Raw genomic sequence first — 27,992 nt, forward strand, 5'->3', positions numbered from 1 at the left:
CTCTAAGTCCTTGCTATCTGCCTGCCACACAGAGACACGAAACAGACTAAGTTCTCCTTGCCTTGCTCAAGCAGGATTTATACTGGGGAGCAAAGCAGCAAAATTTACCAATATCGGTGCTCTCTTCTGGGATACTCATTGGAATCCCTGTGCCAGAAACACTTGCTTAAGGAGGAAGGGATTCAGCACTCTTCAGCTTGGCTTTTAGACTTTATTTCCTACAGAAATATATATATATATATATATATTTCATTTACAGAACTTGAATTAGTTTTGTGTCTGGGTCGGATTCTTATCTCTGTATGTATCTGTGATTCCTGAAAAACTGGGTTATGCCATGTCTTGCTGATTTACTCCAAAATTTTACCCCAGAACAACACCACTTGGCTCTCTAACCAGGTAAAAATGTTGCAACTCTGCAACATCACTGCTATCTATAAAATCTGATTCTAGTTTGGTCCCAGTTTCAGGGGAAAAATTGTCACCAGGATCAATGACACCAGTAATTGAAAATAGACTTAGGATTTCTATAGTGTATCAAACCGTACAGAACCTAAACTGCTTTATATATTTTCTGTATGTGAAATTAAATGGATCAGYCATGTATCAAAACATAGTTGGCCCTTCTTGTTTCATCTGTAGGAAGACTGCAAGTATAATTTCATTTACACAGCAAAAATACTTTTGGTTTAAACAAGGAAAATAGAGTGAGAAGACAGTGTGTTGTATTTCACTATGGGGCTTTGCATATATCGAGTATGGCGAGGTGTGAACCATGACCACCTCCTCCCAGCCCCACTCTTGGGCTGGCAAGGTGAGATTCATGGTGAGATTCATGGTGAGATTCACATTTTGTTATTGCAAAGAAAGGTAGACAGTGGTAACCACACATTTCTACTTTGGAACTCGGGAGGCAGTATTATGTCTACGGTAAATGCGAAATGACTAGTGATGAATATATATATGTGTTACTTATATATAAGGGGAAGGTTTGATTTCAGCTACTTTTAAGGAGGAGCACTGGATCCCTACTGTAATCCAAATGAGCTTAGATTTGCAGTAATTGCCGCTCTGCAAGRCTGTGGCAAAGCTGTAAGTGAAGCACTTGCCTAGTTTTGCACAGTGGAGGCTCCCCCTTCTGTCCTGTCAACATAGGAGCATCTTAAAGATGCTCCATAGAGGGAAGTGGCTTTTCTAATTATGCTGGAAGAGGTGTTTTGGGATGAGTGTTTTAAAGACGGTGAATGGCCAGTTTTTTTCAGTCAATTGACTGACACAGACTACAGTTCTGTCAGTGTGATGTGCTTTGGCACCACTGCCCTTCATCCGCCCAGGCTGTTTTCCACTTTGGGGTTGCCTGTAGCAACCTAAACACCTTGTTTTAGGCCCTGTGGCCCAGATTAGCAACACACTGAAGTGCTCACTTAAACCCTGCTGCTGTCTATGGGTTTTGAGCTCATGGTTAGAGTCCTGGTCTATCTGCGTCTCAGTTTCCTGAGAGATTGTGGGTCCTTTAACAATGGGAGAAATATGTAAAAATAAGGAATTTTATTATCATGGCAAGAACAATGATGGGGATGCCAAAATACTCCTGCCTTGCATGATGAAGTGGCACATGTTCTACACAGTAATGTGTACGATGTCTGACGACTTTGGAAATCTGTTCTCAAGCAGATTTCCCAATAAATTAACACAACAAAAATACTTCCATATAAAACAAAGTCCAAAGGATTTTTTTTTTTCAGTAAAAGCAAAACTTTCAGGGACTATATTACTTTTTTCTCTCTACATATATAATCTCCTGAATTATTTTTAAATAAATTTATTCTTGTCTTAGAAAAATAAAATGAGTAGCCAATTTAGTCAACGGAAAGTATCTCACAGACTTAAGAGCATGCCCAGCAAGCATAGCCTTGTAAGACTAAATTAATGTTAAATCAAAGCAGTTTGTTACTAAATCAACCTAGTTTGCGATTCACAGTTGATTACTACAAAGTGTATTTTTTAAAATTTTTTGGCCCATATAAAAATAACGTATTGCAACTCAAAGTGCTTTTTAAAATAAACAATCAACTATTTTTATCAAATAAAATATTTACACCATTTGGTTTTTACAATGGGAAACGTGCTTCATGCGATGACCATTGGAACATCATCTGAAAATCCAGTTATCATTGGAGCTTCATCATCCTCATCTCCTGGAAAACAAACCCAAAGCTCTGTTAYAGGGATATCCAAATTTGAGCTCGTTTGTACTAAAGGGGGTTCTTTAGCTGAAGAAATAACTTTTGTGGGCTAGGGTTATACTATATATAGGGTTATACTATATAGGGTTATATATAGTTGGTTGGACTAGATGACCTCTGAGGTCCCTTCCAACCTTAAGCATTCTATGATGATTCTATGATTCTATATGTTTCGAACAARACCAAACCCTTAGAGCTTTTCATGCCAAAGATAATCCAAGGCATGATGCAGAAATTAGCTCTGTGGCTAAATTCAGGTCCTTAGAGTTGTCCTTAAAGTCCACGGCATGGAGCAACGTACCTAAATCGTCACCYGAGGAGAAGATGGCCGAGCCCAGGCGCGAGCTGTAGTGGCTGTTGGCGAAGGCCGTGAAGCTGTTCTGCAGTCTCCTGTGCCTCATGTACAGCACCACAAATCCAATCGCCAGCGTCACAAGCAACAGGAACAGTATCGGCACCACGATGGCCGCTACGTCCGTGGAGCTGCCGCTTCTCGATGCGGAGGAATCCTCACCTGCGGGCCAGGAGGGACAGAAGTGACGTTCGCAACCGAAACCACGTTCCTCTGCCTGCTGCTGGGTCAATGCCCTGTTCATCAAGCCAAACTGAAATACGGCCAAATCGCCGCAACGTTCACATTCAGGAAGCTGCACGATGATTTATTCTAGCCTGCCTTGCAAGGATGCAAACACCACGTTGACTGACTATGTAATATTTTATTAACTCCTCTCTGGACAGTTTTTGAAGCTTTCATTAGTCTGCGTTAAGGAAAAGGGAGAAAGAAAAAGCCAGTGATTTACCTGTCCCTAGCTCATCATACAGAAGCGTGGCTGGCTCTCCGCACATCTGTCCGCTGTACAGACACCTGGCCTGAACCGTGAAGGAGTAGTTGTGACCTATCTTCAGGTTGGACACTTTGAAGAAGTTTTCGGTGGTGTTCCCAAGATAAGCCGTGATGTTCATCAAGCTGTCAAACATGTGAATCTCATAACCCTGAGAGTTGTGAAAATAAAAGCACAAATCCCAAATTACTCAGCTGCGCGGAGTGGCAGAGGTTAGGTTTGCTTCTTCTGACAGGTCTTTAAAAATTGTTTTTGCTCTTGAATTTAGCTTTGATGAAATGTGTTTGGTCTATTGACTCAGAAAGCAATAGCAAAGCTTCCTCCAGGCAGTGTGCATTGACCTTGGCCAGCGTAAGGAGAAATATGCAGTCTCTCTGGTTCGCTCTGTCCTTAGCATCCACAGGAGACCACCCAAAAATGGAGTCCATCAACAATGACCTTTTTTTTTGACATAGATTTCCACCTGCCCAGGTCCTGACAGAGCATTTCACAGATTTCCTATCAAAACTTAAATGATAACAGCTCTCAGAGGCTATTGGTGCGCTTACTGACCTGGGCGGCTGAGGCCAGTTCCCAGTCCTTCCCACGTGTGATAGGTGACCTTTCTCAAGAGCATAATTACGTCAAAAGCAGCCGATTGGATCTTACACCTTAGCTGTGCCGTGAATTGAAGTGTGCTCCATATAGAAGGCTTAACAAGGACACTTAGGAGCGTGCTCATGTATTTATAGAGTCTGAAAGAGTCCAAGGGCCTATACGACTGAGGACACAGGGGTGCCACTTACCCGGCTTTCGTTAAAATTGCTTTCCTTAAGTGCTAAACTCTTCCAAAACAGCAGAATATGGTCATTTTCTGTTATTATTTTTAAGGCGTCTGGTGCAGACAGGGGAACTGCAAATGACAAAAAGAGAAAAACAGACTGGGTTTAAAGCGTAAACAAGAGCAGTGAGGTCACTTGGAAAGTCAGTACTTTTTAAGGACCAACGCAATACTCTGCATACAAAAGGCTGTCCTGGAGGACAGGACACTGTAGCATATGAGCAGTCAGTGTTTTATTTTATGGCAGAGCAATAACAACATTCCACTCCCTCTACATGGCAAAAGAAGGTGTTGCTCCCATCTCCATGTAGGCAGGAGAAAAATTCCCGGGCCGCCGTGCCAAGATACTGTTGTTTATTTGTTTGCTTGCTTTCCTAATTGCTTTMGCTGGGAGGTGGACGGACACTTGGGTAGTGAGAGATCGATAAGTGATGCCAGAACAGTGAGAGCCCTCTGCTCTGTTGGGCAGTGGGATATAGCAGAGGGCTCAGGGACTGGCATGGGATTCCCTTTCCTGGACAGTGCTGCAAGAATTTACAGGTGACCCAAACAGTTATATTTTTCCCTTTACCTGTGTTGATTTTCATACTGGACTCTTTGCTCATGTTTCCCAGTTGAACAATAACGTGGTATTTGCCTCCTGGTTCGAGTTTCTTGATGGTGTACTCCACCGTGCTGTTTCGGGTTTTCACTTTGTAGATTTTATCTGTTTTCCTTACTAAATCTTTAACTGCAACAGCGTATAACTGGAGGGGGAGAAAAGGTGCATGCAGTGAGTGACAGAAAATCTCACTTTCCTGCAGGCTTGCTAGCAATCTCATACTATGCTGAAACATCACCCCTGGGGGCAAAACTCATACGAAATCCTACGGAGAAGTTACCATATCCTGGTCGGGCGAGTCGTAGGGCGATTCCCACTTAATGACCGCAAAGGTCTTTGCGGTGAGCACAGCGTGGAGGTGCCGGGGAGGGAGCCGGTTGTCCGGGATCATCTTCACCACGACATAGTCGGAGGGTGGCCCTTGGTAGGGAGACAGCACGCGGACCTTAAAGAGGGGACGCAGCGGTTAGCACTGTGCCTTGGCTCGGCGGCACCGAAACGGAGCCCGCGCTGCGGGGAGGAGGGAGAAGGAGCCCACCAGGAACAAGTACTGCTCATCTCTGTTCACCATCACGGTCATGTTGTGAGAGGTGGTGGTGCTGTTGTGTGGGCTCCTATAGAGTTCGAGGAAGGATGTGGCGTAGAAGATGCCATAGACCTGTGGAGGAGAGAACAGCTAAGCAACAGAAATGCTGTCTCTGCCTGTGCTTATGGGGCAGCAGGTCCTTGCTGCAGTTTTTCCAGGTTTAACATTTTCAGGCCTGTGGAATTCGATCCCACTGGCCACTTCTGGGAGATTTACTTGTGTTTTGAGGTTCGGATCTAGACCCTGTTCTCATGGGTGAGAAAAGAGGATCGGCAGCTTACAACGTTCCTTGGTCCGGTCCAGTTGCACTCCACCGCGGTCTGGTTGATGGCCTTGGCTTTGAGACTTGGGGACACAGGTCTCGTCCCAGTGGTCACAACGCGTGCAAAGGCCAGAGGGCTGTCGCCCAGCTCCGTCCTAGCCCACACGGAGATTTCGTAGGGTGTCTGCGCTGTCAGATTAGCCACTGAGGAAGGAGAGAGATTGGCAAGACTAAGCCTATAACCYTCACCAACAAATTCCCTTCGGATTTGACTCAAGGAGGAAAATTTTACATGTAAAGAGTTTACCTTTCTGGAGCRATTTTTCTCCTTCTACGATCAGAGTCCTTTTTTCTTGCCTGTGTGTATCAAAGGTCCAGTAGATGTTCACAATATAACCGCTGACCTGTCGAGTAGCAACAAATATAAACTATGTCTTCAGCTGTTTTTTGAATGCAGGAAAAGTTTCACCATTTTAAATCTTAGTATTGTGTCTGGGACCACTGATGAGTATTAAGTAATAAATCAATATGAAACAATTCGTGTTCAAACATAGCTACAATACTTAAGTGGGTGATCTTATCTATCCCATCCAATATTTCAAGTTTTATCAGCTCCATATTTCATCAGCTCCACTTTTCCTTTCCTTAGCTGCTGTTTTAGTAGAAAAGATCAAAAAATTACCTTGATGTTAGTATTCATTTTTAGGGTGAAACTTATGGAGTCCTCACTGTAGCTCTCGATATGTATGACAGGTGGAGGAATGACTGGAAGGAAGGCAAGAAACTGCTGTTATTTTAACACTTAGAGGAGATGAGAAGAACACAGGCTTTCACAATGGTGAGCAAATATCAGACAAAGAGTTTCCCTGGTCTTAGCAGGCCAAGCTTGCATGTCTAAGACACACGTCCCACAGAAAAGGCAGTGATATATAAAAGTAATGTCTGTTGTTGTTTTCTCAGATCAGTCACCTAAAAGCTGCCTTACACATCTGTGTTTTGCTAGGCACTGGGTGCACACAGAGAGGACCAGACAGGTATTTTACTGCTGAACTCCCTGGGACAGCTCTGTATTACAGTCCACATTATCAGTGGTGGGAGACCAGGAGCTGTCAGTATGGACAGCTGCAAAGCTCCAATGTAAATCAAAGTGAAGGACGTTACAGACTTCTTTTACCTCTGTAGCTGTCTCTAATAATCAGGTATTCATGCTCTTCATCTTAGGAGGAATCCTGAATTTTAGCGTGTTGTTTTCTTTCCTTTCTTTGTCAGCACCGTGAGGATGCACTTTTATCTGACAAATTAGCTGGCAGGCAGTGCTGACATCAGAATATAGTTTTCAAAATAAAGAAGTTGTCATGAATACAAATGATTCCTAAAAGGCTTTTCAAAAACATTGCAGTGGGAAATGGTTTATTGTTTTGTTTCCATTTGTCTGCTGTCTGTGAGTGAATGACTGCGGTGCTGTGATAGCTCCTGGGAACCCTGATGGTCTTTTAGAGGTCCAGCCTCTATGAAATGCAGAAACCAACATAAACTAAAAGGGAAAGGAAGGAATGGATGTCCTGTCAGGCAGAAGTACTGAAGGAGTTAATGGTAATGCACCTTGGCTATGTGAAGGTAGGGTCTAGGCTACTAAAATCCTTGGGAATCTACTTGTGGCCCAGGAGAGAGGGGCACCCTCTGGACACGTTTCTGGTGCATTTCCAGGGCAGACCTCCCATCCTTTGCACCATGGCCAGGGCACGGAGGAAGAGCCAATGACTGGCTCAGACTCACCACTGAGCTTGCAGGCAGTTAAAGTTAAGTGAAACAGTAGARAAAAGTTGCTGAAGATTGTAAAACACCCCGCAGGGAAGGATAAAGAAAAAAGATGGTGGTGGGCATGTTGATGTTAACATTTCAGGGTAATTCTTAGAGGATTTGGTATGTTATCCAATTTGATCTGAAGTAAAACAACAGCAATGCTTACCTTTGTCTTTTGTGGTGGTTATGGATTTGGAATCACTCCAGTTTCCCACTCCCCGACTAGTTACTGCAGCAACCTTTCCAAATGAGAGAGTTAGTTAATATGAACCAGTGCACACTGCCAACATTGTGCAATGCAGGCAGAGAATGAGTTAGACGGACAATAGCAGAGGGTGCATTTAACAGAGTTCACTTTACAGACTTTGGTTTCCTATCTTATCAGTTCAGTCTGCAATTATCCTGTGTCTCCCAAATGTATATGTTCTCCACATGTATAGCTTTTCTTTTCTCAGTGGTACAGTTAGGAGCAAATTTATCTCTGGCCCAGATCCGGTGCAATGGCAATGACTTTGAAACGGGCAATTAATAGTGCAGATTTCATAACACAGCCTGGTCTCCTGGGTGAAAGAGCAAATCAAGGGGCAGAATTTAGGCCGTGAAACTATACATGTCACCAGTGCAAATACCAAATCCCCATTGTGGTTTGACAGTAAAGGGCAGATTTTTAACAACAAACTTTCTAATAGTTAGTTGAAAGTTGATGCTCAGTTCCCAGATCATCTAAAGGAAAATAATGAGAGCGTTGATAGTACAGCAATAACTAAAGCTTTCAAAATACTCACTCTAACAGTGTATAACGTGTTGACCTGTAGGTTATTGATCTCTGTATAGTTCTTGGTAGTTCTCATTGATGACCACTCTTTGGATCCACCTCTGCTGTATTCCACCTGGGAAGCGCGGAAACAAGCAATCAGGGCTCTCCCTTCTCCACTACCACAAGGTGACACGTCCCTCTGGGTCAGAATGACACTATATTGAATTCTAAAAGCTTGGAAAGCGAGCCAGAAATGAAATCATGGATTTRAGGATGGTGGTACCACCTCGAGTCCTGCAGTACTTCTCTTCTCTTGCCTAACCTTTGCAGCAGATRCCCTCTGCAAAGGTCCTATTTGAGGACCCCTTTATTTGAGGACCCTTCACCCTCTTCAGAGATGTTCGGAGAAGGGAACTGCTGCTGCCAGGAGCCCCTAGGACCCGCTCTGCTCTGAGGGACGAGCGGGGCTCCTGCCCCACGTCTGAGGTAGGCCTGGCCCCGGCGCGAGCAGGACTCACGATGAATTCCCGTATGAGCCCATGGGCATTCACAGGAGGGCTCCAGCAGCAGGTCACCACCCCCTCGGCTTCTTTTCTTAGGGACAGCTGAAGGTTAAAGGGAGCATCCGGTACTGGGGAAAGAAACACAGGCATTAGCAGCACAGCCACCATCACGGTGTCCAGACCATGGAGGGAAAGCAGGACAGGGTCTCTCAGAGGGTCTTTTGTCTTTTTCCTCATCTTTGCTTTAACCTTCACCATGCAGCTAGATTATCTCGTTCCTTGCTGGCGGAATTGAATGGCAGAGTGTGAATGGGGGAGCAGCCCCCTCTGTTTGCACAGGGGCTACCTCTGCGGTCACCCCCTAGCAGGGACGAGGCAAGGGGAAYGTCCCCGCGGGTCTGCTTACGTCCTTCGGGTGCGCGCAGCGTGATGAAGTCGTTGGTGTTGTACACGCGGCTGAGACACTGCACTTGGACTTTCACCTGATAGCTACAGTCTGGCTTGAGGACTTTCAAAACGCTGTTCGTTTTGTTGCTGTGTGTTTCCAAAACCTTCCAAATGCTCTCGCCAACTGTCCTGCACGAGAGGCAAAGCACTTCACTCGGGAGGAGGTTCAGTGAGAGAGGGGGCTCAGCGGCTCCTGAAGGACAAAATATCTAACTATGTTTTGAGAACTTGCATCTTCCTTTCCTCTTCAGTAAAGCCACATAACAAACTTGAAAAGGAAGCGTTTCAAAGYACAAACTAAATATAACGCAGTGCCTTAGAGCCGCTGTCCCCCGAGGTTTCCATCACTGCTGTGCTCTAATTTCTTGACTTTGTTCTCATTGTTAGTGGTCCCACAAAGACAAGACCCAAGCAGAAAACAAAAAACAAATATGCCCATACTACTGTCAAAGTAAACACTCTAGAAGACAGAGAGCTTTTCACACATGTCCTTTTCAAAGAGCTATTTTGGGTCTCCTTTGTAACAAAGTATTAGAAAAATGTTAAATAGAAATGGATTGCAAATTTTCCCGTCTTTCAAGACCAGATTTGTTTTGGTGCTTGGCTGTAAACACGCAAATACTGTTAGTGGTGCTCGTGCTTCCCCCATCCTTTCTTTGACACAAACAGCAACGGGTCGTGCACGAGTCTGTAAGATGCACTGTACCTGTAATACACGTTGTAGACACAGGAGGTCGAGGACATCTTTTTTGGCCGAGCCCATGTTAATGTGACATCGCCAGAGAAATCAGCTGTCCACTGGAGGTTCTGGACTTTGTACACGATGGTGTCATCTAGGCAGACAGTGCGGAAAGCAATTTTACTGGAGGAAAGCAGTCCCCTTTACACAGAACAGGGACAAGAGTTAAGTGTGTCGCATGAGAGGGTAGAAATAGCAATAAGCACTCAAGGGACTATTTGCACCATCCAAATGTGGCAAAATAGAGTTGAGGGAAGGGGTTATTGATGGAGAAGAGCAGACCGCTCAGGGCAGAACGTAGCCCTGATGCTCCTAGCTGCTCCCAAAGCATATGCTGATCGCGGGGCCGCTGCTCACCAGTGCAGTTCCTCTCATCGCTGCTGTCCGAGCAGTCCAGGTAGCCGTCACAGCGCTCYGTCAGCAGCAGGCAGGCCTCACCGTCCTCGCACCGGTAGCCGTTGGGGCACGGCGGGCTGCTGTGCGTGGCTGCAAGGGGCACAGAGCTGTGTGGGTMACGGCTGCCAAACGCGCTGTGCTGCTCCTGGGGTGGCCGCGTGTCACACACAGCGTGCCATTAATGGGGCTCTTTTGGATTGCTGTTTTGCTGCATCCCCCGGGATGCTCACATCCACTATGGAAAGAACCTGGAGCCCATCCCTCCTCTTTCCCGGTGAAGGTCCAGGACACCACTGCCATCCACCCTCTGCAAGACCATCCGGGAGGCATGACACCCGAGGCATGTGACACTTCTGTGCTGCGCCTGATTTCTCAATAGCAGCCTTGTCTAGCRGGATGGGCGCTCTTTGGGGGCTATTGAAAACGGTACTCCTGCCTTTACTGCAAGGCAGCGGGACTGTTGAGGGCACGCGCCCTTGCAAAGGGCTCGGCCGAGCTCTTCCCGCGGCACTTACGGCAGCTCCTCTCATCGGTGCCGTCCGGGCAGTCCCGCGAGCCGTCGCAGCGCTTCCAGTTGGGGATGCACTTGGGCGGCTGCTGGCACTCGAACTCGAACCTGCCGCAGCGGCCGGGCAGTGCCGGCGAGGTGGCCGTCACGTTGGGTCCTGGTGGAGCATGCAGCACGCTGAGGAAGGGCACTGGGCACCGCCAGGCCACCCTGCTGCCACCACAGCTGTCCYCAGGCCCCAGCTCCACTAGATGGCAACATCTTCCCATCTAACAGGTATTTAGATTTGGGTTTTGTTCGCTAGGTCTCCGAGCCCTACTCTCTCCTGACTGTAGAGGGCTGGAAAAGCCAGGAAAGGGGGATACAGGCACTGGTAGTGCTGGATGGGGTGACCTGCACCAGCTCCGAGCACAGCAGGCCTGGCTGGCACCTGCAGCGGAGATGGGAGCTGAAAAGTTGCCCTGGGAACGTGTTCCCCATGGTGTTGGAGACGGGAAGGTGGACAGTGCTCGCAGGCGCAGCACGACAGAGAAGGGAAAGGGCAAAGGCCAAGGGAGGCTCACGCGGAGTAGGGCAGGCGTCCTCGTCAGCGCCGTCGGCGCAGTCCTTGTAGCCATCGCAGACCCAGCTGTTGACGATGCAGGCGCCGCTGTTGCAGCGGAAGCGATTGGGCAGACACGTGGTGGGCCCCGAGGTGGACACGGGAAGAGCTGGAGACCCTGAAAAGCCCAACGGCGAGAGCCGGGCCTGTTGCTAGGGGCCCGAAACACGAGCGGGAGGAGCGCCGCACGCCGCCCGCGCCCTACCCGCGCACTCCCTCTCGTCCGACCAGTCGCCGCAGTCGTTCTCGCCATCGCATTTCCACCTGTTGGGGATGCAGTGCCCGTTGCCGCACTGGAACTGGTAGTACCGGGAGCAGCTGGGGGCCTCCGTGGGGTTTTCTGCCGAGGAGAGCAGGGCACCGTGAGCCCCGAGGGGCCGAGGCTGCTGTGCCAAAAGGGGCACGCGCTGCTTGGGGTGCCTGTGTGCAGCTCCCAAAGCTGCCGAGGGAGCCTTGCTCAATACTGAGCTTGGTTAGGCTGCCTCGGGCTGCTAATCTGTGGAGCAAACAGGTTCCTCTCTGACTTGGTCAACCGCAATCTGTGCTGTCTGTGTCAGGTTTTCACTGTGCTTCGCTCTGGCTGTAATACGAGGACAGTGATGCTGCTCTCTAGGTAAGGCATGGTGCAGGGTGCAAGCGGAACGTTGTATGTGTCCGCTCTAGGTGTACACGGATATGTCTGGGGTGTATACAAACGTGAAGGGGGCTCACCACAGTTTGCTTCGTCAGAGTAGTCGCCGCAGTCGTCCATGCCGTCGCACTTCCACACCAGGCTGATGCACACGCCGTTCTGGCACTGGAAGCTGAACTGGTCGCAGGTGCGGTGGAACTCGGGGTCCTGGGCTGCAGGGGACACGAGAGCTGTCCTGAGCTGTCCACCCCACAGCCAGCTGCTCTAGTACAAGGGCTAGGGGCACGTCATGCTAGAGAGAGGACAGAGCACATCAAAAGGCAGCTATGGACTGAAAAGTCAAGTGCTGTAGCCCAGGGCCACCTTTCTGGAGCACTGTTGGCTTTGGGGTACTGGGCCAAGGCAGTCCCCTCTCTGAGCATTGGTTTCCTTCTCCATCAACCCCTCATTTTGTACAGATTGCCTTAGTCTGACACAAGAGCATTCTGCCACGCTTACAGCATCCCGCGTAGCTGGCATCTTCATCCGACCCGTCCCGGCACTGGACGATGCCGTCGCACACCATGGAGTGGAACAGGCACTGCTGCCGGTTCTTGCACACGAAATCCATGTAGCGGGTGCACAGGGGCTCTGCGGAGATGGGGGGCACGGAAAGGCAGGGAAGGGCAGTGCCTTTTGTCAAGGTGCAGACAGCTTCCCTGGCAAATAGTCCGAGCTCTCTATGMATGCGTGCTGCCTCACCAGGTACTGCATCCCGGTACCAGCAGCTCRGCACAATTTAGACACGTCCCTGCCATAGCCTCCCCTCCTGTCCCTGTGCTATCCCACCCGCTTGGCCTTGCACGGAGGAGCAGATGAGTGTGAGCTCAGACCTCCCCACGTGCCTTTGCTCCTGGGTCCCCGCCGGGTCCCGCGGCCCTGGTACTCACCACAGTGCTGCTCATCCGAGGCGTCGGAGCAGTCATTGATGCCATCGCAGTGTTTGCTGGTTGGGATGCAGGTACCATTGGGGCACTGGAAGCCATTGCACTTTCTCTCTGAAATTCAGACGTCAGTGATGTTGCGTTATATAGAGCTGCTCTTAACGAAAATCCCCTCCCTGAGGGGATGGGAGTTGCCTCCCCAAGTCTGCATCGCTGGCTCTGCCCCAGCCGTCCCCATGCGTGTTACCGCAGGTGGCAGGGTCCTCGTCGGAGCCGTCCTGGCAGTCGGCGTCGCCGTCGCAGGCCCAGCGCTGCGGGATGCAGTGCCCGTTCTGGCACTGGAAGCTGGAGGCCTCGCAGGTGTGGGACACTGCTGGAAGCGGAGCCGCACGGGCGCTGAGCTGGGCTCGCCGCGGCAGGCTTGCGCCGCGCACTTACGCCCCAGCATGTCCCAATGGGATTAGGACCCTGGCCTGCCTTAGGCTCCTGTTGGGTTTAAATGGGTCGAAGCCTACTGCACAGTGTCCCTTTAAAAATGAATACCTTTCTCCAACCAGGAGAGCACTCATCATTCTCTAGAGGAAAAGCAATGTTCGGCTTAATTAAATTGCACGCTACTGAATTTAAGGTTYGCTGGTGACATGCAGTTGCAGATACTTCAAAATGCTACAATCTTGTGGCAGTAATATTCTATTAGGTATTCAGTGTGAAATGTAATTATTTTAGATAAGAGCAATAAATGCAGCTGGTGGAGTCAGATGAAATGTTTCTCAAATAATTGTGATCCTCTTAGATAATTTCAACTTTCGGCTTAACAAACCCGATATGCGTTTTGAAGTAGGTTCCCGTAGTAATTCTCTCTGGAGAAACTCATATGACAGATAAGTGATACCAATATAAATTAAACCTCCTTACATAGCTGCGCTGACTGAATACTAACGACTGGGATCCCCAGTGAAATGCTTAAACCTCTGCTGCCACAAGCAGCCTCGGCGGAGGCTCCAGCGTGCAGAGATCCCAAAGGATGCTCCTCAGCCTTGTGCCCCGCTCCGGCAGCCAGCAAGTACCCAGGGGAAATTTTAATYAAAGAGATTGGTATGTTTTTTCCTGTTGGCTTCTCTCATGAGAAGCGGTCTCTGTTGGAGCTTGGCAGGCAGCTTGGGGACAGTAGTTCTGCACTGTGTTGCACAGGATGGTTGAGTGTTATGGCAAATAGAAAATCAGACTCGGGGATGTAACACTTGGTGCACAAGAGGTGTAAACCCAGGACCACACCAGCCTAGCCCCTCAAACTACTTGGGCAACACGATTAGGTGAGGAGCCCCTTGCTGAGCTCAACCTAATCCCTGGGAAAAAGCCGTTGCTTTCCCTAGGAAATAGCAGCTCGGAGACCGCGCCGAAGGGCTTACTGGTGCAGTTGGCTTCGTCGGACCAGTCCCTGCAGTCGTTGTCGCCGTCGCACATCCAGGAGAGGCGGATGCACATGCCGGAGCTGCAGCTGAACTCGTCGCCCCTGCACTGGTGCGCCTCTGCGGGCAGGGTGTGCGATTAGTGGCCTCGGAAGCGCGTCCTGCGCCGGCCTCGCTGCAGCCCGAGCCGCCCCCGCTCCCTGAGGCTCACCGCAGCCGCTCTCGTCGCTGTTATCGCCGCAGTCGTCCTCCAGGTCGCACTTGTAGGAGAGCGGGATGCAGGTGCCCGAGCCCCGGCAGCGGAACTGGCTCTCGGCGTCACACACYGTCGTGGCTGCCAAAGCAGGTGAGAGGGGGTCAGGACCGTGCACGCCTGGTCCACAGCCTGAGCTGCTATTGCTTCGTTTGTGCTATTGCTACCGCGCGCCTCGAGCAGCAGGGCAGGGATGCTCTTATTGTCTCTTTGCTTTAAGAGGTTGGACCAGGGGAAAGGCTGTATTTGGCTGTTCTCTCTTTTCTAGCAGGAAAATGACCTCTTAATAAGTATGAAATAGGATGCAGAGCATCTCCCCAGTGTCCAGTCCTCTGCTGATTCCATATTTGAAACCTGGCCCTCTTTCTAGCATGCACCAAAGCTGCATCACTCTCCCCTAGGTGTCAAGCTCAGGTAGCCCTGAGCTGGCCAGGGTTAAAAGCCAGGCTCCTGCAGGGTACAATCCATGCAGTCCATTTGGGATGACAGCACTTGTACTGTCCCTGCAGCTACAGTGGGAGTGTAGACCAGCAGCTTGGCGCATTGCTGACACAGCAGGGCTGTAAGCAGGAYGGGCAGGCACTGCCTCGGGACACTTACGGCAGTTCTTCTCGTCGCTCATGTCCCCGCAGTCGTTGTCGTTGTCACACTGCCAAATGCTGTTTATGCAGTTCCCATTGAAGCATCTGTACTGGTTCGGCAGGCAGGTGTTTTCTGGTGCAGAGGAGGAAGGAAAGGGCTGGTGTCAGTCCCAGGGGGCCTCAAAGCGGCAGAAACCACGGCCTCCCAGCTAGGAGAAGGGAGCACGGAGGTACCTTCCTTGACGCAGGTGCTGTTCCTCATGACGTAGCCGCGAGGACAGTCGCAGCGGAGCTCCCCGGAAGGCAGCCTGGTGCTGGGGACGCCCTCGGGACACTTGCAGCTCCGGCCGTTGTTGGACTTGGGCAGGCAGAGCAGGCTGCAGGGCTTGGCGATGCAGGCGTTCTCCCCTGRACAGGGCGAAGGGGCTCCGTGAGGATACGGGGACACCTGGATTTACCTAGTGCATTGCTCCCAAGGACACGAAGGACCTTAACAGACTTCCCGGGCTGTCACAACACTGATTTTTAAATCAGTGTCCCAAGGAAAGGCCACTTGCATGCGCGCCCAGGTTACCTGTCGTCTTTCCTCGGTAGAATATCTTCATGTCCATGATACCGTTTAATCGCCCGACTAAAATCTCCATTCTGGAGCCACTGTTTTTGGACGCTCTAAAAATGCTCAGCTGCGACCAGTCGTTCCAGTAGATTTCGTTCTGGAACACAAGCTCTGCTCCTCAGGGCAAGGGGGTCCTCAGCGCATCCCCGCTCACTCCCGGGAGCCAGATCCGCTGCTCTAAACACGCCTCAAGCCCAATCCCCTGCCTAAGACCGTGGACACCGTGTGCATCTCTACCCGGTTAAGAAGAGGCCCTGCATAAATACCTTGAACACAGCGATGGCGTAGGGGTGAGGGAGGCTGTCGAGGATCACGGATCGCTGGAGGCCGTTGAAGTCCACCCTCTCGATCCTGTCCATGTAGGCCTCCGTCCAGTAGATCCAGCGCTCGTCCACGGAAATGCCGTTGGGCCACCGCACGCCCTCGGAAACGATGCAGCCGGCTGAAGAGCCGTCCATGTCGCTTCTGTAAATGCCGGGCTGGGAGTCTCCCCAGTCGGTCCAGAACATCAGCCTRGCGAGAGCCGGAGAGATAATGGGAAATGGTGGTGAAACTACTCAGCACAAGGAGACAGCTTATAGAGCAGAGAACACCTCGGAAGTGCAAAAAGCCAAAAAAGAAGGTGAAACCCTCCTTTGGTTGCTGTATTTGAGCACAGCACAGCTCCTCACACCCCACCAACTAGAGCAGCTTTACCAGCAGGAAAGTTCATCACCAGTGGAAATGTGCAGGTCTGAGAAGAAAGSATGGATCGAAACACAAAGCAACTGCCAGTCTTGGACTCCCTTCCCRCTAACCATGGTGATCTCTTGCTTACCCTTCCCGGGGAACCAGAGCCAGTGCTCTGGGGCGCTCCAGGATGGAGGAGTTGAGGACAGTAAGTCGCAAGTCTCCATCCGGATTGGCAACCTGCAGTAGTGACAAAGAAAGAGGGTCAGTAATGACACATCAGCATTGAGACCTCGASTTGGCATCCAGATGGATGCACAAATGCAAAACCATCTGGTTTTAGCACGGGAGGTTGTAGACATACCTCAATTTTGGGAATCCCGGCATTGACCCAGTAAAGCAGCTGACTAAGGGGTTCAAAGGCCAAAGCCTCCACTGTTTCCAGCCCAGTGCTTACGATTATTTCTTGCCCAGAGCTGCCGTTGAGACAAAGACGCTAAAAAATAAAAGAAGAAAAATAAACAGGAAGCTCTCACAGCCTCGAGGTTAGCAGTCAGGTGTGCCAGGAAGCTCGCAAAGGCAAAATACCTAAAACAAGAGCTCAAATTTCAAAGCCCTTCTGTGCTTACAGCCCYGCTGCTCTGCACCTGCGTCCACAGTGCAAGGTGGCAATGATGCAGGTGACAGGCGACCGGAGCAGGGAGGAACAGCAGGAATTTTKGGCTAGTAAGGGCAGGGTGAAATGCTAAGCTTGTGTAGGGTGTTGTTGTCAATATTTTCTTTTATGGGCGGGCTCTGCAAAGTGCTCRGTACTGCCTTCTGAGTCTTGTTGAGTGGCACCTCAGAAGGCAAGAGGACGCCTTGCCTTTGAGGAGAGGGAAGCTCTTGGTCCCAAGTGCACACGTGGGAGCTCAAGCTGTGGAGCTTTCCCACCTGGCTGGAAATAAATCCTTGTTCTTGCATTCTGGGAGCTTAGCTACAGCGTTTTAGAACCATATAGACATTGAAATTTCATGGAAAGCTCACTGGCTTGAGCAGCATGTGAGTTAGGACAGAATTTGGGGACAAACCTGGCTGAGATRGGTTTCTAAGGCTGGTTGTGTGTGAAGGTCAGTCACAGGGCAATGACCCTTATGCTTTGGGGCATGGTGGCACATGGTGTGGCACGGTGGGACACGGCAGGACGCTGCGCTTGCCGCTGGAGGACGAGGCCGCCCGGGCTCCCCGCCAGCCCACCTGTATGATGTCCAGGGTGACGTCGGCCCAGTACAGGCAGTTGTGCTCGTAGTCGAAGTCGAGGGCGACGGCGCCGCGCAGCCCGGCCAGGGGCAGCTCCTCGCTGACGCCCGAGGCCAGGTCGTAGCGGTGGATGGAGTAGCGCGTCGCGTACAGGATGAACTCGTTCTCCTCTGTGGGGACCGCGCGCTCGTCAGGCCTGGGCTCACTCGCGGGGCACAAAGCAAAGAGCGGCTATTTCGCCCCCGCCGCCCCCACTGCGGGTTTTAGCACCTCTGTGTTGTAGCACCTCCATGTTGGGAGGCACAGGGCCTTTGTCTCAGCAGGATTAGGTTAATTAGGAAACGCTAATAGCCTCCTAGTGTCCCTTGTTCCCCTACATGCCAGGAGAACACTGCTGCTGTTGTTTGCTGCAGAGGGCTGAGAGAGGAGGCAGGAACAACAAGAACTGCTTTGCCTCCTTCCTCTTTCCACTCGCATTCTGGCAGGGAACAACCAAATACTGATCCGCTCCTGCAGCTCCCATGCGGGAGGTGCGAGCGACGGAAGCTTTGCCAGGGCACCCCTCCTGCAGCAAACGCTCCCGAGTGGCGGATAGAGGTTTATTTCAGAGCCCTTTGCAGGCTCTGGGGCTGCTTTTCTCCGGCCGCGCTCGCGGCAGCCTCCTGCTCGGGYACAGCAGCATGCTAATCACGCCGCTCGCGCTGGCACATCGCATTAGAGCTTCACGAGCAGAATGCAAATAGCACCGGCAGCGCAGGGAGCGCAAAACCACTTGGGTGCCTGGGACGTGTGGGGAGCAGGAGGAGGAGGAAGGGGAAGGAGGTGCTGGCGTCCTCCTGTGCCTTGCAGGGCATGTTTGTGCCAGTGCAGTCCGCTAGTCCAGGCCCCAGTGCCTGTCATCCCGCCACAGGCAGTGGCACCTCTCTCCAGACTATGTGCACGTGGGTTTCCCTAGAGAGGGCAGGGGATAATGTGCTTATCTATTCTTTTTTTTTTTTTTTTTGCTAGCCGATGAAGGCATTTTTAGCAGGCACTCTGCAGCTTCTCCCCGGAATCTCCTGGGAATTTGCAGCCAGGGACGCGATGAAGGGAGGCACTGTGGCCAGGCACGTCCCACGGGCACTCACCAGCAAGCGGGCAGGGCACCAGCTCCCCTTCCAGCCRCGCCTCGATGTCTCCCCCTGCACATGTGTCCCCAGAGATCTTCCGGTAGCTGCAACACACACAGCAGGCAGCTTAAGCCAAGGGAAACTGCAAATACCACATCACGGGCACCTAGATCACCCACTAGTTCTTAATTAGAATTAAGCATTGCAGTGCAGTATGGCTGCACATGCATTCCCATTAGCTGCCGCCTGTGTTTTTTAAAACAAGGGCATAAATCTCGGGGTTCTGGAGGCCAGGTTCCCTTCCCAGGGATWACACGTACCCTCGTGTCTTCTTGTAAGTGGAGCCAACGGGGCAGGGTACTGGCGGCTCATAGGGCTTCCCAGCAAACTCGGGGTCGGGGACGCAAACTTCTAATGCTAAATCCTCACTCAGTTTAAAGCCAAAGTCRCTGCCAAGAGAAGAATAATGTAAGAAGGGATGGGAAAGAAGGGACAGATGCACCATGCGAGACTRTTTGCTCCCCTCTATTTTTGCAATCAAGTTTTAAGTACACAAAGCATCTCAGAAGGCCGTTCTCTTATTATCACTATGGAGTTGAATAATATCCCACGGCCAGGCAGCTTCTTCCACTGGGACGATACAAAAACAGTTTGCAAATGAGCTTCCCGGTGACTGGGCAGAACAGGGTAAATGGGGCAGTGCACGCTGCAGCGCTCGCTGCAGCGCTGGCTTCGAGCCCCGATTCTCCCGCTCGCCGTCTTGTTTCACTGGGGCGTGCCTCCGTTTTGCCCAGCTTGAAAATGGGTCTTACAGCGCTTTTGTGCTCTGGAAAAGGCTCTGCAAAAGGTCACGTCAATCTGACTCTGTAGCCGCTCCAGGGCTTTGCTTCTCAAGCACAAATTAGCTCCCACCAGCGGTCTGCCCTTGAGCTCGGTCCCTGAAAAGCAGTTCCCGAGGTAACCTCGAAGCTCTGCGTTTGGCTGCCAGAGCAGGGCTGCCTCATCCGAGGGCTGCACGGCCTYGCTAAGGGGTAAGTTTTAGCAAAACGCTGCAGCAGGAGCAGCTGCCTCGCAGGAGGTTGCTCTGTGCGATGGGAAATCGTCCTCTATCGCTTGCAAGAAGGTGATGGATTCACAATACTTGGCTGCTCTATAGAACCTTTCAGAGGCTCCCATATGGCCCTGAAGACATTAATTAAGTCTCATGCCCTGTTATTAATGAAAGGATGTTTTCAGTCTGTTTGGTTTCCTCTTCTCTATAAAATCAAGCAGTGGTAAAAAGAGCCTAGTAAATTGGGTGTTTGCTCGCTTTGTGCAATTGGTCACAGATATTTATCTCAGCATTACAACCCAGACGCAAAGAAATGAATTGGTATTTACCATTCAAAGTCTTCCCTTGTACAGGAGCAGTTGGAGACCATGACAGGCCTGTCGAAATCTTCCCCATTGAAACACGTTGCGTGGGGAGTCCTCCTCTTGAAGACGGTTTTATGGCCCAGTAAGCACTCATTGCCTCGCTCATCGGAGGGGGACCACAGCTTGTAGTCATTTTCCGTGCAAGGCACCCCTAGGAGAAGTGGTAAAGGTGGGTGAGCAAAAGGCTGAGTCTGKCTGCCCTTTGATTAAAACACTGCTTAGCAATCAGAGCTGAAGTCTGCTATAAAACATTCATGGGCACATGCATTCAGGAGGGATTTTTGTTGTTGTTGTTCTACTTTCTTTTTACTAGATCCCGGGGTGCCAAGAGCRCAGAGGGTGCAATGCCTTCAGCAGCCCCCTCCGTGGGGCTTAGCGGCTCCTAAGGGGACCTGAGGCTCCGGAGGGGACACGAGAAGGTCTTAGCAGCGCCTGTAGTGATGCTCGAGGCCGGGCTGCCTTTCAGCCAATGCTCTCTGCACGTTCARTGTGCAAAGCTGGGGCTGGAGACATGGCTCTGTGTCGCCGAGGGCTCCAGCGCCCAGCCCCTTACCCAGCACGTCAGTGGTGTTGACCTGCAGGATCAACCAGCTGTGCCCGTTCTCCTTGTACGAGCCGAAGATGGTGAACACGGTGCTTTTCTCCCCCGGCTCGGTGAGCAGGCCGTACACGAACACCGGCTTCTCCGAGAAGGTGAACGTCTTCCACGTCTCCCCTTCGTTCGTGCTGTACCTGGAGCAGGGGCACCGGCACGGCTGCAGAGGCAGGTCCTCCAGGACRCTGGGGACGCGGGGCACAAGCGAAGCCTGGCTGGGTGTCGCCACGCCGCGCGGGTGACCAACTTACTTGAGCTGGTCGGTCTCGGTGCCCTGCGCGATTGCCACCAGGATGCCACCGTGGTCGCCCCACGTGTAGTAGTGGGGGCCAGAGAGCGCCTGGGAAGAGAAGTGGTGGCACGGGGAAGAGCAGGGGGGTCAGGGACGCCCGAGCACTGCACACGCCAACGCCAGGCTGCAGAGACCCTGTCTGCTCAAGCGCGCCAGGAGCTGGGCTCGCGCTCCTCGGAGCGAAGCCGAGCGCAGGAACCGCTCCCTGACCCGCACTAAGAGTGCAGGGCGCTCAGCCCGGCCGAGGATCCGGATGCATTAGGGATTCGGGCGTTTAYGGGCCACCATCTGTTGTCAAGAGCAGGCGGCACCATTTCGCTAAATACACAGCCGTGTTTAAGAGCAGCGCTGCACTTCGGACTCTGCTCCCTGCATGGTGTGTGCTGATGTAAGAGCTGCATCAAAAACTGTCACCGCTTTAAACTGGACGCGGTCTCCCCTCTCTAAGTCTTGCCTACACCACTTTCGGCATGAGAATCCGGGACCCACTGCCTGCTAAAGGCTTCAGCTCTGCTTTGGTTTTCAGTTTGCTTTTTCGGAGGCATAGAGATGAATAGGGCTGAGGTGAGCAGAAAGCACTCCGTGGGGCCAGCTGCTCCTCCACATGCACTGAGAAAACCCTGTATTTCACAGGGGCCTCCTGCTCTAGCAGTGACCACCAACCCAACATCACCTTCCCTCTCCCCCTGGGGCTTGGTAGCTCGGCCTGGAACCAGAAACCACAGACGTGCTCGCCTCTGCTAGTAGTACACGCTGAGGCGCTTGGGGACGTTCCTGCAAAGGCCACTGTGAGGTATTGGGTTTCTTTCCTTTTGCCTTTCGAGACCATGCAAGCGATCCGGAGGCCAGCAAGCCTCCCAGGCTGCTTTCAGCATCTGCTTGCCAAAAACGATGAGGAAAAAGCTGTTTTACTGTTTCACAGCTGAAAAAATGACAACGCTGGGTCGTTCCGCGCCACCGCTCCGTGCACAAAGAGGCTGAGTAACGCAGGAGCTCTGCGCTGCCCGCCGTAGGGTGGCTCTTCCTCTGCGTGTTTTAATCGCGATTTAACAGAAATCTGCCCATGAGCCCGGGGAGGTTTGAGCATGAGAGTCGCTGCTTTGTGGACATCCTTCCTGCTGAGCCCCCGCAGCGAATCCCCATGACCATGCTGGCCGCCCAGATCTCAACCCGGACCGCGCGGCACTTACAGGGAAGAAAAGGCGGCCGCCGAATTCTTAGGATTAAATAGCTTACAGATGTCCAAATACCATATTCCTCTCGCCTCCAAAAGCACAGGCAGCCCACAAATAACCGCCGCAGCCCAGAACACCCACTTGGCAAACAGCATCCAGCTCCCCCAAACCCAGCACAACATCTCGCTGCTCTRGAAGACAACGGAGCCTGTCCAGGCAATCCGGGCTGCCTCACGGGAGGGAAATCTCAGCGAGAAACGCAGGTAAGCAGCTTACCTCTCTCCATCGTGCTCCCGCGCTGCTCGAGACGTACACGTTGGTCTTCCTGGCCATGTTCTTGCCAATGGAGCCTAAGGGAATGAGGAAAACCACTGCCCGTGAGGTGTACAAAGCGATTGCTTTAAGTGGAGCCAGCCACCTCTAAACTATTTTTCCCGGTGAGTAAAATGACAGTGATTGAGGAGCTGATTTTTCATAGTATAAACCCATTCCTGTCTATTTTAAAGACCACTACAGGTTTTAAAAGCAGCTGGGGAGAAACATGTGGCTATAAACATGACAAAACGAGATGTGCTCTCCATTTTGTAAATAGCCCATAAATTGTTTTCCATACTAAAAGGCGAGACACGCATTAATTTCCGTGTTTGCAGGAAACCTCCTCGCCCGGAGAGCGGCAGGAAAGGGGGCCAGAGCGGAGCCGGGCAGGCTGCCCCGTACCGGTGGCGATGATGAGCCCGGGCGCCGACTCCTTGGAGAGGATGGGCATCCTGCGCAGCTGGAAGTTGAGCAGCTGGCTCAGCCGCTGGGCCAGGTGGAGCGAGCAGCCCTGCGCCGCCTGCAAGAGCCGAGCGCGCGGCGTCACCGCAGCCGCCCCGTCCCCGGCACGTGCGCGCCGCGTCCGCCCGCGCTACCTCGCAGCTGAGCTCCTCGCCGTAGCGCGAGCGCGCCGGCGGGCGCAGCAGCTCCCACGTGCCACCCTTGTCGAAGGTGATGACGGAGCGCATGTTCTCCTCGCTGAGCGAGCCGTTGATCAGCGTGGCGATGTAGACGCCCCGCACGCCYTCCACGCGGTGGAAGTCGGCGAAGGGCTCCGTGGCGAAATACCTGCAGGGACACGTGCGTCAGTCCCGGCCCTCGACGGATGCTTGGATAGACACAGCGGAAAGCTCTGAGAGGAGACTATGCCCAACACTCTTCATTCCCTTAGCCAGTTATACCACAGAGGGGACAACACGACTTCTGCCACTGAGCCGCACAGACGTAGAGCACATCAGTGCATCCAAAGTTACCTGACCAAGGTGTCACTGCCCGCGCCTCCCGGACTGTAGTAGAGGATGTTCTCCAAAGACAGAGAGAACTTGAGGCCTTCCGCTTCCGAGATGTACAGGTTGGTGCGGTTGTTGTCGTGGCTGACGCACACAAACACCTGGTCCTCAGAGGCGTCCGCGATGTAATACTCCTTTGGGACGCAAAGGACAGATGGGCAGGCTTTATATGCATCGGTGTGCAAGCAGGGTTTGCTTATCAGTTCACTTAGCATTCCTCATAGGTAGCTAAAAATCCTCCTTCTGCCCTTCCCATCCCCTGCCTCCTTGTCAAACTCCAAGCACATCACTTCAGCTTCCCTCCATCCCTACCGGCGAGACTCATGGAGCCAGCGCATGCTCAGGGACCTGCTATTCCATCCCGTGAATAAAGTCACCTTTGCTTAAACCAGTTTGTGATTCACTTGAATAAAGTCACCTTTGTTAAACTGCAAGGTTGTGTTGGTATCCACTTTCACCGTTGCAGAGGGGCAAAGCCCTGGACCATGCCGGGGGTAAAACAGGGGCCCTTGCACACCTTTGCTCGTGGCATCCAGTGCAACACCAAAGTGCCCCGTGCCAGGGCATCCTTGGCAAAGGACGAGGTCCCCAGGGAAAGGCCCGCTCACCTTGATGGGGTGCTTGGTGACGAACTGCGCCAGCCGCATGGGCTTGCGGTTGAAGGACACCCAGAGCTGCACGGAGGCCGGCTGCGAGCTGCCCGGCAGACGCTGCGGAAGAGCAGAGGGGAGCGTGAGGGACGTGCTCAGCCCCAAACCACACTAGCTTCCCCGAGCAGCCAAAAGGCAGCCGGGGCAAATCCATAAGCTGCAAGGCTGGGCTGCAGGTAAGCACAGGCCACCCCGCGACTATGAGCAGTGCCAAAGGGAGCCCGGAGCTCAGCCAGCAGGTACGCAAGGCGCTCCCTGCACACGCTGCGAGCTGCATCACTTAGCATGGGGAAGCACTTGTGCTCGTCTCTACTGCTGAGGGCCCAGCCCCGGGGAAGGGCAGTGAGCCCTGAGAAAGCTCCATGTCACACAGGTCCTGCACAGGAACCTGGAGCTCATCTTGGGATACACCAGCCCCAGTTGAGCTGTATCTTTAAGTGGCTGATTGTCCTTATCAGCATCCTGGAAGCTGGAAATACTGGCTCCTGCTGATTAGCATTGCTAAACAGGAGCTTTCCTCCCACAGTTCCCCCTGCCCGCCCACCCCCCTTCGCCCAGGTCAGGAGGAGGTAAGAAGGCTGCCTTTAATTCCTCCCCTTGCTCTATGGCTGTGTCGGCACTTCCCTTCACACTTATTGCGCTTGGAGGCAATTAAACGCCGTGAGCGCCAAGAGGAAGGGGAACAGAAGTGGGGGCGATGCTTTTCACACAGGATGCCTAAGGTAAGAACCTAAACCCAGATTTAGGCTCCAAAAATAAGTGGCCTGATTTCCCCAGGGTCTGTATTGCTAAGCAACCAGGACTCCCACAGAAAGGAGGAGAAGCCACAAGGCTGCGGGTCCTGCGCCGGGCTCTGACAGGTGACAATTTTCCCATCCTCCTGCATGTTTCTAGGGCTCTCCATCCTGTCTGGCCTATGCATGTGGTGCTTCCTCTGCACACACATACCATCCTCCTCATTTCTACCCCACACCAACAGGAAACCTAGATAAAATCTTCTCCGAACCACAGCGGGCTGCAGATCAGGCAGAATGCCAAGCCCTACAAGTTGCAGGCTGCCTGCACGAGGCATCTCTGAGAAACTGCAAGTGCTCCTCAAGCCCATCCTCCTCCTCCAGGCACACTGGGGTCAGAGTGAGCTTTAACAGCAAGGGGCTTATAAGAACATTCGCTGGTAGCAGTGAGGGGAAAAGCAACGCATGCAGCTCCCAGCTCCGGGGGCAGACCCAGCCTGCCTGRACCCGCTCCGCTTTTGACACCAATTGCCCTTGACAAGCGGGCTCATAAACAGGGTGCTGCCACCCCACACCACTGCCACCCTCCGCCTTGCCCTTCTGCACAGGCCTCTCTCGCTCCTTCCCGGCTTCCTCTCACTCCTTCCCKGCTTCCCGCACGTTGCAGCCTGACCTACTTCTGCCTCGCTCGCTGGCATCAAGCGCGGGGAGGTCTCCGAGCGCGGCCGCAAGCGCTGCCCGCCTGCTGCGGTGCAGGGCCCCGTGGGAGGGCAAGCAGCGGCATGCAGGAGCATTGGGATGCAGCATCCGTCAGGTTTTGGATGCTGATCCCCGTTGAGAGCAGAGTTAATCAAAAAGGGCCATCCTAGTGAAAGGGGCAGCAAGAGGCTGGGGATGGTTGTTCAAGGGCCGCTCGCCTTCCCCTCTCCACGGGGATTTACTTACCACAGACTTCGTGGCAAACAGGTACTTGTCCCTGAGCTGGAAGTCCTCCACCTCTTCCAGGATTATTTCTTTATTTTCTCGGGTTTGGAAGAAGTCAGTGCTGCGAATGACAGTGGAGGCCCCAGAAGGTTCGTGCCGCTCTATGTACACCGTGTTTGGCTTATCCAAAGGCTCCACACCCCTGGAGGAAAACAAACAACAATAACAAAAAAAAGGGTGTTTTATTATATGCACACTGTGTCAGCTGATCACTTGCCAGAAATTTGGGAAACCCCAGGGAAGAGGGAATGGATCTGATTTATGGAATGCAATCAAACATATCTGTGGAGATGCCTCGCTGTTTTATCTGGGTCTCTGTGTTTCTCGCATTAGCTAAAGTCGAGAGTAGTTAGCTTGGAGATCTTGCAATCTCTGATTGTTTAGTTCTGTCCCTTCTTATATGACCTTGAAGGGAGGAGCTGGAAATCTAGATGAAACAGCCAGTTTGAACGCTGCAAGGCTTGTGGTTCAGCTACAGAGATGGTAGGGATAAGGAACAGAGGGGAGCCAAGCCCTGTCCCTGCATGGTTGAGACAGCTGACTTGCTAGAAGGCAATTTCCCCAGAAAGATAGTGAGCACGGGACGAGTGGTTTTCCTAAGAATGCCAAGGGACAAGTCCCTGCAATGTCCCACACAAGGGAGATCCGAGTGCGGGGAGACCCCTGGGAGGGGCTGTCCGGGCATCTCTAGCAAGGTAGTCACTGGCACTATGTCATTTACTATGGGTTTGAACAAAGCAAGGAAAACAATCTGCTAGAAGCCCCTGCCCTCTGTTTTGGCATCACAAACCAGGGACCACCCAGGCAGGGGATGCTCAGCCCCTGCTGCTTATCCCCTGCAAGGCTGCAAGGGAGCCAAGAGCTGGAYGCTGCAAAAGGAGACGCAGGAACCCCAGCGTGCGGCACGTACCACGAGAAAGACTTCACGTGCTCCTGAATCATTATCCAYGTCCGGCCAAAATCATCTGATTTCCAGAGCTGCAATTACAAAGATCAGAGATACGCGTGGGACACGCATCCTGCAGCCCTGCCGGCCACAGCTGATTTCAAAGCAGACTGCTCGAAAACACAGTGGCGAGCAGGCGGTCAGCCCAGCCACGGGCCCCTTCCGCAGGCACCAGGCCAGGGGTGCAAGCCATCAGTGCCCTAAGGAAAGGGCAGAGCGCCACGGAGCGAGGCCGGCGAGGGGGCTCACCTGCTTGTTGGGGTGCGAGCGGTCGAAGCCCAGGACGAGGCTGGGGCTGCGGCCATGCAGGAGCAGCTCGGCCGCCCGGAAGGGAATGGCGAAGCCCTGCACGCTGTGGCAGAAGTCCGTCGTGATCCAGAGGTACGGGGCAAAGGCGTCCACAAAGATGTACTGGGAAGAGAGGGAAYGGCGGGAGGTGAGGGCTGAGGGGACGAGCGGTGACCTCCGTGTAGCTGAAACCTCAATAAACACTGTTCTCCGTACTGACACGTGCAGACAAGTGAGTTATTTCAGTTTACCCTCCTGTTGTCAGCGGGGCTGTGGTAGAACTGGGCTATGGCCACCTCGCTCGTGTTCCCGCTGCTGAAGCTGAATCGCTCCGAAATCTTCTTAAAGCTCTTCCCGTAGTCGTAGGACACGTAGACCTGCAAAGGAGCAGTTGCGGCACGAGGAGCACGTGTTTCCCTACCTGGCTCTTCCTGCTGTTTATGGATATTTCAGGAAACTGTGGCAGGGAAGCAGGTGGAAGAGGCCACAAAGCAGCGGGATGAAGGAAGGGCGGCCGTCTCCAGCGCTGCCACCTCTCGTGAGCATCACTGCTCCTTATGCTCCAGGGATCTGTTTTTGGGCAGCACTACAGCCGGATTTGCAGGAGAGCTGGGAGGGAGGCGTAGGAGCACAGCCACTATAATGACTCCCGTTTTTTGGCCCACTCCTGCCTCCTGGCTGCCACTTCCGCATGGTCAGCAGAGACCCCAGGCTGCTGCTCCAGCCCGTCCTGCTGCCCAAGGCTGCAGTACAGGATGAATGTCTGTCCATCCTGTGCCTGGGGGACTGGAGCCACAGCGATGCCACCCTCCCCATGGGGCCAAGGAGCCACCAGCATCCAGCCACCAGCACCCCTCCGGATGCGCCCACTTCGCACACTCACGTCACTGTTCTTGGGACCCAGCAAGGAGAGGCTGTCCCTGGCCAAGGCCACGATGACATTGCTCTTCTCGCCCGCCCAGTGAACGACCATCTGGTTGTGAGAGTCATTGAGGCTGACCTGCGGACCAGGGAGAGGGAGGCAGAGCCGTGAGCGCCGCGCTGGG

General features: G+C 52.5%; 1 protein-coding gene across 2 annotated transcripts; it reads right to left on the reverse strand.

The window, feature by feature from the left end:
- Positions 1-1,291: 1,291 nt before the first annotated feature.
- Positions 1,292-27,943, reverse strand: SORL1 (sortilin related receptor 1). 2 transcript variants are annotated; one of them, XM_026038105.1, is made up of 47 exons: positions 27,830-27,943; positions 27,198-27,323; positions 26,908-27,069; positions 26,623-26,690; positions 25,674-25,854; positions 23,953-24,054; positions 23,309-23,478; positions 22,931-23,123; positions 22,737-22,854; positions 22,296-22,369; positions 20,804-20,892; positions 20,511-20,689; positions 19,922-20,108; positions 18,862-18,990; positions 18,560-18,645; positions 17,430-17,602; positions 16,558-16,689; positions 16,342-16,433; positions 15,791-16,037; positions 15,483-15,621; positions 15,143-15,316; positions 14,928-15,041; positions 14,286-14,408; positions 14,075-14,194; positions 12,913-13,035; positions 12,672-12,779; positions 12,241-12,372; positions 11,823-11,954; positions 11,317-11,451; positions 11,074-11,229; positions 10,518-10,667; positions 9,964-10,092; positions 9,574-9,700; positions 8,827-8,996; positions 8,436-8,548; positions 7,946-8,050; positions 7,327-7,399; positions 6,040-6,122; positions 5,665-5,761; positions 5,377-5,561; positions 5,048-5,167; positions 4,790-4,954; positions 4,480-4,654; positions 3,874-3,980; positions 3,047-3,239; positions 2,548-2,760; positions 1,292-2,198 (listed from the first exon to the last, which is right to left on the reverse strand). In XM_026038105.1, exons 1-47 carry the CDS (start codon positions 27,917-27,919, stop codon positions 2,131-2,133), a joined length of 6,327 nt encoding a protein of 2,108 aa, XP_025893890.1. In that variant the 5' UTR covers positions 27,920-27,943; the 3' UTR covers positions 1,292-2,130. The 2 variants fall into 2 exon arrangements, with proteins under 2 accessions (XP_025893890.1, XP_025893889.1); XM_026038104.1 differs by having other exon boundaries at positions 12,913-13,038.
- Positions 27,944-27,992: the final 49 nt, after the last annotated feature.

Source organism: Nothoprocta perdicaria, unplaced genomic scaffold (genome assembly GCF_003342845.1).
Source record: "Nothoprocta perdicaria isolate Ctin4 unplaced genomic scaffold, notPer1 scaffold_201, whole genome shotgun sequence".
Lineage (NCBI taxonomy): Eukaryota > Metazoa > Chordata > Aves > Tinamiformes > Tinamidae > Nothoprocta > Nothoprocta perdicaria.